The 10,084-nt window shown below is 41.3% G+C and overlaps 1 protein-coding gene across 1 annotated transcript in view; it reads left to right on the top strand.

Moving 5' to 3' along the window:
- tesk2 (testis associated actin remodelling kinase 2) overlaps positions 1-10,084 on the top strand; it is a 28,726-nt gene that overhangs the window by 1,197 nt on the left and 17,445 nt on the right. The window contains exons 2-4 of the mRNA XM_031870656.1: positions 2,170-2,618; positions 3,311-3,430; positions 8,536-8,657. Of these exons, the coding sequence (XP_031726516.1) occupies positions 2,496-2,618; positions 3,311-3,430; positions 8,536-8,657 (365 nt within the window). The 5' untranslated portion in view covers positions 2,170-2,495. The remainder of the gene's footprint in view (positions 1-2,169; positions 2,619-3,310; positions 3,431-8,535; positions 8,658-10,084) is intronic.

Raw genomic sequence — 10,084 nt, 5'->3', positions numbered from 1 at the left:
CCGGGACACAGCTGGATAGTGTTCAGTCCCCCCCCCCCCCCCCCCCCCCAAAAAAAAAAAACTACTGTTAGAAACATTTGGCCCGAGGCTGCTGTGGAGATGTCCCATCTGTTTCGGAGCAGCAACAAGCCACATTTTACAGACCAAAAAAAGCCTTTAAAATTCCACCCTTTTCCATGCTGAGTCCCTTTGCTGTGGTGTCATAAATCCTTTCCCTTTGAATATGAAGGCAGCAGGCTATAGTTTAGAAACAAATATAGTAGTGCACGCTAGTGGCTTGTCAATTTTCTTTTCTAATCACTTGCATCAAGACGATTTCCTGCAGTATAGTTCTATATTCCAGGACGATGTGATCTTATTTCTAAATGGTATAAAGTTGTTTTACAGAATGTGGCTAGGGTAGTTTTTCTTGTAGTTGATGGACTGATGATGTCTCTGTTGAATGTTTACCGCAGAAGTGTGTGTTAGAATGTCTTCTCAGTATACTGCTCTAGGTTTGGAAGATCACCCTGAACGAGATAGATTTATTTTTTTTTACCCGCCCACAGTATCTTGTAGAGTTCAGCATATTTAGTAGTTTGCGTGACTGAAATTCTAGTGAGCGTAGGAAGTTTGTTTACTCAGAATCGTTGGCTTTGACCGCTGATGTAGGTGAGTGTGGGCACACAAGCTCTTCTCTGTGGCTTCTAGCTGAACAGTGAATTTATATCTTACTTGCTGATCTACTCGGACTACACGTGTGTCTTCGTTCTCGCTCTTGGATTGCGAAGCTACTCAAATGAGAAAGAATAGCCTCGGCCCGGGCACTTGTGGTTTTGCATTTTTCTTGCACTGGCACTTTTATTCCTGCCGTATGACTTCAACAACTCATAAAATGAAGAGTATAAAAGATAGAGGATGAGGAAATGCCTTTTAAGGATGTGGCTGGGCCAGAGAATGATGTCAGAAGTTGTCCACTAGATCTGAAGGAACTCTCTCGTCTAGTGTCTGTGATGTAATTCTAACGGACCAAGGCAGAATCTGTATGTGTCATCTTAAAGCTGTTTTTAGTATTGGATCTTATGAGACCTCTTCCTGGTCTAACATTGACTCTGATTGTTTCTGCTTTGGTTGAATGTAGGTCGCTTCAGAACATTCCTTTTTAAATCTGCCACTCTTCCTTCCCATTTACTGGAATAAGTTTTACTGAACGAGTCCGGTTGTGTCTTGTGTACACATTGTAAATTGATTACATCTGATTTATATGACTGCGACGTGTTATTGCTGCGGGGTGGGGGGGCAGAAATCTCAGAGTACACGATGGCAGGCTATGTAGTATTAAAAGTGATAGTGTGAACTCCATTACCTTTTTTATGATATGCATGAGCTCATTGTGGGACACAAGTACTTGAAGGAATAGTTCAACCACAAAGGAAAAGTTCGTTAAAAAGTTCCTGAATCCCAAAGTGACGTCTTCTGTCCAACCAACAATTGTTCAACTTACAATAATGGACATCAGTGAAAAGCAGAAAACCTCCCATTAATCGGCTGGAACGAAGAAATGTTCTGCATTCTTCCTCCAACAATAACTTCAATGATTAATTGATTATCAAAATAGTCGCCAATTAATTTTCTGACAATCATAACAGGTGCTCTGTGGAGTTCTCTCGTAAATAAAGTTTTGTTTAGATCCAGTGTTACTCACCAGCGTTGAGTTTTACTCCACCTTTCTTTCAAAGTGTTGGAAAGAAATCTTTACAAGCTTGAGATCTCACTCTGGAGTAAAGTGTTCTTAAAACATAGATATGAAAGCCACATTGTTTGGGAGTGTAGAGACCTTTAGCCACAGGCTCCCTTTCCTGTTACCCTTTGTACCCTGCTGGTTTTGTTTTGGATGGCAGAAAGGTCCAGGACCTGAGCTATTCCTTGGCTAATCTCCCATAATTAGACAATCGGCCCCTATTACAGCCATTTCATTTGGGCCTGTTGAGCAATAGTGGCTTGTCTCATCCATCCTAATGCAAGGCCCAGTCTGCAGCTACAGCTGCTATTAAATAGCCAAACATTTAAAATAAATGACAGCATTGCAGCTTTTGTTGGATGTTTGAATGCATGAACAATAAACCCAACCATTATGATCTTAATATAAAACCACAGAAATGACGCTAAATTGAGTTTTACTTTCTCTAGGTCTCCAAAGGCTCACAATACATCCGTCAAACATGTGAAATCCCTCTCATCCTGGTGGACTCCCCACTTACAAGCAGTGAGGAACTGGACTAGTGGGAAACATCTTGGATCCATCCAGGGTGTGTCACCAGGTGTGCCCTGAACCAAAATATTAAACGGAAGTCTATGCGTGTGACATATTCTCTCCCAGGACACAAACTGAGTGAAGTCTGTGCTGCCGTGGAACCCTCGGCACCCTTAAAACAATCCAGTCCTCTTGTCATGTGGGTACATTACGGGAAAAGGCCCATATTACCCTCACTGGTGTCACCGTCTTTCACATCACCATGGACCGGAATAAACGCAACTCCATCGCTGGGCTTCCTACGCGACCCGAACGCACCGATGAGGACAGAGATGGTTTCGGAGGGTTAGGGGTCGGCGAGATGGGCATGGGCCCGCCGTCACAGGTCAGTCGCTGTTCTGTATTTATTGTTGGTAGGATTCATTTCACATGTGCAGAGCATACAGCACTTTATAGTATACAGGGTTAAGAGTTAAAACAAATATATTCTATCGTTTCCATGTTCTTGATAGCTTTGGAGAGAGAAACATTTCTCGTTGAGTTCTGATAAACACACAATATTAATAATCAGGTCTATGGGCCTACAAGTCATACATTATGTGAGCTTAAAGGATACTTATTGTTGTTCTGATAAAGATTGTTGTTTGATTTTTTTTATACCATCAGTAGGACAATTGTGTGCACAATTAATAATAATAATCATCATCATCAACCATATCAACCATTTCAACCATTTCTTTCCAATCTGTGTTTTTGGATATTCTGTGCCAATAATTTTTCAGTAAATACGAGCGCTGTTGAATGTTTGAGTTCAAATATTCAGTTTTAGTGGAGATACACACGAGAATTCATGTTCTTGGAAGGTTTTGAGGTTTGAGAAAATCTGAGAAAATCAGTTTATTCTGGTGCAATCAGTCTATACATCTAGTTTGCGGCCTTCTAGTTCTTGCCCCACTTAAAGGCAACATTATCTACCTCTGTCTCAATTTTCTGCACAAGCAACTTGCAGCAGCGACCCTTCAGCATCAGATAAAAGATCCTTACCTGTTGATAGCAGTCAGTTCTCGTCTTCTCCAGGTGGGCAGGGTGTGGCCCTCATCCTACAGAGCCCTCATCAGTGCCTTCTCCTGTCTGACGCGCCTTGATGACTTCACCTGTGAGTGGATTGGCTCTGGATTCTTCTCTGATGTCTATAAGGTGGGTAGAGATTACAGTTCTCTGGGATCCCATAGGCTCTCCTTGATTGTCTTGCCTTTTCTTGATTGACTTTATCTTTTGCCACTTTCAGTCTTTGTACTTAGAGCTAATTTTTGATCCATGCCTCACTCCTTCCCACCCAGCCAGGGTGGATTATCATAGGCCAGACACTCTGTCTGACACATACTCATTTGACCCTGGGATTGATTGATTTTTCCTGCTACGTGACAAAAGTCGTGCTCGTGCCTTTTGTGCAACGGTCAGGATTAATAGTCATAGGAATAAAAGGGAACTTGTTGTGCATGCATGGCCTTCACTAGCAAATAGCATTTATATGAGTTTAAACTGTTAAAGCCAAAGTAATATTCCATATGATGTGATCATGTCACGTTAACATGCTTGGTGGGTCAAGGACTGATTGTTTCTGAGGCATCTTGGTCTTCAGAACAGTTTTAGGTCAAGTTAGACTGCAGTCACTTCAAAGACATCACTTAAACACAGACTTATTGACCCCGTTATTTAGTTTCCTCCCCCTCCAGTCAAGTAATGTTTGGCATTATTTGTTTGGTTGGTGATGTCAACCAATCAAGCATCAGCAGATACATTTATTTAGTCTTGTTGGTTGTATTAACAAGGCCGCACTGTAAACTGTGTGAAAACAGGGCATGATTCAGTGTGATGTAGATGAGGACCACTCACTAGCAAAGGAGCTGAAATAAGCAAGCATGGCCTTTGACGTTGTGACCTCACACCACTGTGCACATGCAGGACTGACCTCTTGTTATGTAAAGGGTTAACACGGACAATAACGTTGACGAGTATGTATGTGGTCTCTCGCACATGAATGGAAATAATCGGATTAATGAAGAATAATGGCCCAGAAGGTTTTGGATGACATTGAGCCAGGCTCTGTTTAACTTTGCAGTATTTATTAATTATGTATTATAATTAACAAGGGCTTCTATCTTCTACTGAATGTGTTTATTGGAATTTTAATATGGTGTCCGTGCACACCGATAAGCCCTCTACTGTACATCGATGTAACAGGAGATCTCTATTGGATTAGTGGAGTGGTTTGAAATTCAGTTTCCATTGTGTCTCACTCTCAGGCACCAACTCTGGTCTGATCGATCATAATGTTGATGGTGTCTGACAGCTATTTGGTGAGTGTTGGGTCGACCCAGGCTGACCTTAAAGATACGTATTGGAGCAAATCATGGCATAGTTATTAGGTATTTATCAGCCATATTAAGCCGTTTGTTTATTGTAACCCCGCTGTCAGAAACAGGACTGTGATACTGGAGCTGATTCATAACGCACAGCGCTGCGAGTGAGTGAACTACAGAGACATCCACATTCACAGCAGGTATCCGTGAAACAAGTTCAGCCGCTTGGGATTAAACAGCGGCCACTTTGCTGTCGTGCTGCTGTTTTTAAAACTGCGTTTCAGCTTCAGTATTTTGATGGGTTACCTGGTGAAGAGTAGTTGCCCGAATACCGTCTACAACTGTCTACCACACCACTTACATTGTGACCCTCCTCTCTCCATAGATATTATATAGACTATATAAAAGACTACGAGACTATAAACCATAACTTTATTCAACTATAAACACTGACGGACACATGCTTTACAAAACGCTTTATTAAACTATATAAAACAATGCATTTATATTTGGGAGGTGTGATGCAGGTTGTAAATTGTCTGTGTGCACTATGTTGCACTGTGCAGTTCTATTATTTAGGAAAATGTTGGCTAATAGTTAAATCATGGCTGTAATGGCTCATAAAGAGTATTGTTTCAAATCCGAAGTGAGGGTAAACAACTGTAATAGAACATCATTTTTCTAGATCTAGGATGGATCACTTACCATCTAAACCAGTTGAGGCTCTAATAAATGTTCAGACACAATAATCAAGCTAACCGACACATCTACGTGGGCCGTGCTTCCAGTGTGCAATTTATTACAAGTACCACCTCACCCTCTAGTTGAGTAATGGAAATATCCGTTAATAGTTTCTGTGAGAGAGAGAGGAATGCATAGGTAAACCGAGAGAAGAGGAAATGGAGCAGAATGATGAAAAGCCTAAAGTTGAGGAGGATGACAGACGGAGACGGGAACAAAAAGGCGGTGAAATTAATGGTGACAGAGGTTGAGGCTAAGAGAGGGAGGAACCGGAGGAGGACAAGCTACTGATGTGGGAGAGCACGGCAAGACTATTGAAGGGGATGAAAAATGGGGATGTTTTCATCTAAAGAGTGCAATTCTGGAGAAGAAGGTGAAGTAGAGGAGATCTAGAGCTTTGGCTAGGGAGTAGAGGAGATAAGGGAGAAAGGGTTTTGGTATATTTGGTATATTTTCCAGAAACGTGCAGTGGTGAAAACAGAAGATATTCAAGAGGTGAGTGTGCAAGACCACAAGTCAGAAAGACAAGGGGACGAGAAGAGAAGAAGAAGAAGAACTTGGGCTTGAGTACTGGGGGAGATGAGTAGATGAGGATTAGGGGCGACGGTTTGTTGGAGGCCACAGCGAGGAGGAGAACGAGGGGGATCAGGAATACATGCAGACGGGGGGGGGATGTGAAGAGTGAGGAATGGGGGGTCGGAGGAGGAGGATAGACCCAGGATGTGGGGGAGGAGGCCTTCAGAGGAGTGGCCATCTGTTGTTTCTGCCGTCCTGTGGTGGAGACCGTCGGCTCTTAGCCAGGCCCCCTGTCCTTTGAACTTGAAACAGAGCGATTTCTGTCTCTGCATGTACGAGACAAGCAGAGGAAGAGAGTAGCGTACACAGAAAACTCCCAGAATCAGGGATATATATATATATATATATATATATATATATATATATATATATTTTGACCCAACTGTCCAGTCCCTTACCTGCTGTAAGTAAGTGAAACTGCCCATCCGTCGTGTCAACAGCGTACCGGATGTGATGATGGAGGCAGCCATTGTTAGAACAGTGGTTCTCACCCTTTTTCGGCGCAACATATTTCCATAGATGCACGTTTTTCAGGATTTCTGAGAGAGCTGTTTGCAATGATTACCCAAGAAAAATGCGGGCTAACCAAATGGTGCTCCACCATTTGTGTTAAGGTACACACATGTCTAATCATATATTATTATTTGTGTTTTCCACAACTAAACATACTGTGTCACAAGTGCATGTTAGCAGTATTGACACCTCTCCCTTTTTTCCTACATCACATCTTTAGTGGTTTGAAATGGTCGAGCTGTTGCTGTATAACGTGACTGTAGCTGTGATGTGACAGTAAGCAGCTCTGTTTTGCATCTATGAAGCGTCCCAATGATTTCCTGTACTGGGGGAGCTCTTGATAATGTTTGAAGAGGCTCTCTGTTGCTGCAGACGCAGGAGTATATATTTAGGCCTTTCAGACTATTGTATTAAAACCTGCATCATGGTCTGGTTATGTTTCTGCTGTCAGGAAGTGCGTTAGTAAGAGTCTGCAGCAGCTCAGTCATTTGGAGTGCTGCTCTCTGTGGTTTGCAGGTTGATATTTCCTATCTGCACGCACAGGAGAGTATTCAGAAGAAACCGAATTCCTGGTAATTAATGCAATGCTTTGTTGTGCCTTTTGAAACCTGCAGTGTGAAGAGCTCAGGTCACTTTACTATTTCAAAGGCTGTGAAGTGATCGGCGGGCAATGGATAGACGTGCAACATGGGACTCCCCCGTCTTTAATGGGAGCCAACATTTACAGCAGGCTCATTTGTATTTGCTTGATGAGAGAGATTAAGTGTGTTTAGAGCTCTTTCAGAGGCTTTGCACCCTGTTAAATGGCAGTGTGTTTGGAATTACTTCAAATTTACATCTTTTGAATTACAAATTCACTCTTGAACACATAACACTGCCTGCTGTTTGTCAGGAGGAATGTAGGAGGCATGTTAGGAGTGTTTTTATATATTTTATTTTGTATCGACATACGGACACTATGCACTAGTTTCTTTATTTTTTATTTTGTCCAAGTTTTCTTGGCTTTAATCTTTTAAACGCATTACTAACATAATACCAGTATAAGCTGCTGTATACTGAATATACTGTAAACTGGCATTTATACATACATATACACTATACATATCCACATGCGTTATTTATATAGCAACCTGTTACATTAGTTATTCAATATTTATTCCAGTATATTCCAATATGTATTTTGCACCATTGCACTACTGTATTATTATGTGCATTTCATGAAACAGTCTGACTTATAGACATAGTTCATATGCACATGTATTCTTTTTAAATGCTTTTATCATCTGTCACCTACTGCTATATACATTATAGCTAAAAGTTCATGTTTACTCGTGTTCAGCTTTGTTCTTTTTAGCTCTGAATGCACAATGAGAGCAAAATCTGGAGAGAAATTCCCGGCATGTTGACTCATACCTGGTCAGTAACGATGATTCTGTTTCAACGATACTTAGAATTTACTCCAACCAGGCATTGTTTACATCTAGCTTTTTTTTGTAATATACTGTGATCACAATAATAATTCAGTAATATTAATATTTTTCAAAGATTTGAGAAACAAAACCATTTTACTTCTCTTGTTTGTGTACTGTTTGAAACGTCAGTAGGAAGAGCGTCGGTGTTGTCTTCATGTCGTGACCTATCTACAGTGTTTGCTCGCCTTCCACCAGAGGCATGCTGGGATCGGCTCCAGCCACCCATGGATGGATGGATGGATGGATGGATGGATGGATGGATGGATGGTGACGCTACCCCCATCTAACACTTAGATGGAAACTAAAATCCCAATGCTCAATAATACAAAATTGATTGTGCAGCTCTGGGTTGACACGTCTACTTTGTCACGGCTGGTCAGCGGCGTCTGACCCCATTTCACTTCTCTGTTATGAGCTGCCGTCCTTTTCTGCTTCCTCTGTTTCTCTGCTGCATGAGCCTGAAGTGACCATAATAGAAAAGCGGTGTTTCAATGTGTTGATTTATTTTGTTTTATATAATCACAGTCTTTTGCAGCCACCAGAATATAGTTAACATAGTGCAGGTATTGGGATTCAGCCCTTTGTTCTGTTGCACTTGACTTTATTTTAAATGTGGCATCATTTGACTGTTTTAAAGGTACGTCATCGGGCTTCAGACCAAGTGATGGCTCTGAAGATGAACAAGCTCAGCAGCAACAGAGCTAACATGTTGAGGGAGGTCCAGCTAATGAACCGGCTCTCCCATCCGCACATACTCAGGTTGGTAACTGAATAACTGACAAACTCATTATATCCAGGAGGCTTACTAAAAGTGTTCAGATTATTGTCTAAAGGTCTAATCCAAATGGCCTGTCAAGTATCGGTTCATTGTCACAGATTCAACAATAAGGGAATAATTTGGAATGAATACATGAATGCATTTACACGTGCTTATTTTAAGGCTAATAATAAATTGGAGAGAAAATCCCCGATATTTCCGCACAAATGACGTTACTCATTATATTAGTCATTTCTTTTAACACCTGACACTTTGAGTGATATTATATTAGTGTCTGCCTCTATCTCTCTCATGAGTCTGTGGTTGTGAACCGTTTCCTTTGGGGTTGGCTAGAAACTGTGTCAAACTCAGAGCCTATTAACTGCCAGCTCCTGTTAGAGCTGCAGCAGCTGCTGCCTGGAGGCAAAAAGGCGAGGAGGACCTTCTTCTGTGACAAGTGAAGAGGACAAAGATCTGAACATTCAGGTTCATTTTTTAGGGATTTCCGGTCAACGATTGGCCAAACTAAATGAGCAAAGCATGATACTGTGTAAGCGCCGTACGCCTGACTCTGTGGTCCCTGAAGCTTTCAGGTTCCATCAACAGCCAGCAGTTTTTATGGTGGTAGCTGCAGAATGAACCACATATTTTTGTGAGCTGACCAGTCACAATAGACTTTATTTAAATTGCAAGTTTAAAAACAACCAGAGTTGAACAAAGTGCTTCGCAAGTACAAGAGAACAGCGAGTGTGCACAAACTTGTCAGAGCAATTTAAATAAATAAATAAATAATTTTAAATGCTGAAACTTTAAAACCGCTAAGAGCAACCAAAGGCCACTGAGAACAAGTATGTCTTGAGGTTTTTGTCAATGATTCAAACAGTGAAACTGCTTTTAGCTACGAAGCTGAGAACAGATGGAACCAACTTCCTGATGATCTTAAAGGCGCCCTTCACTTTAACTCTCTCACATTTAGATGAAAAATCCCCCTGTTGTCCTGTGGCTTTTGTTTAGTGTCTCTGCTGAATTTTGTGTCCTTTATTGAATTTAGGGGAACTTATTTTTGTATTTATTTTATCCTTTTTCTTTATTGCACTTTTAATTGTTTCTCTGATGCACTTCTTCCTCTCATGTAAAACATTTTAAACTGCCTCTGTATTTAAAAGGTGCTACACAAATAAATGGACCTTGCCTCTCAATTTATGACAGGAAAAGGAAAAGTCTGTAGACTAAATAAAAGTTTATAGCAATGAGAATTCAAATGACTTCAGTACCCCAGAATAGTATCACTGTTTGCCTTTTTGTAGTAAATACGTTCTGACCAGCTCACATTCTGCTCTGGGCTCCTGCGTGGGAGAGTGTGTTTATTAACACGCACATACGTGTGTGTGTGTGTGTGTGTGTGTGTGTGTGTGTGTGTGTGTGTGTG

The sequence above is a fragment of the Anarrhichthys ocellatus genome, unplaced genomic scaffold (assembly GCF_004355925.1).
Source record: "Anarrhichthys ocellatus isolate YVR2014 unplaced genomic scaffold, GSC_Weel_1.0 scaffold54, whole genome shotgun sequence".
Taxonomy (NCBI): Eukaryota; Metazoa; Chordata; class Actinopteri; order Perciformes; family Anarhichadidae; genus Anarrhichthys; species Anarrhichthys ocellatus.
This window is presented reverse-complemented; position numbering and strand designations above follow the sequence as displayed.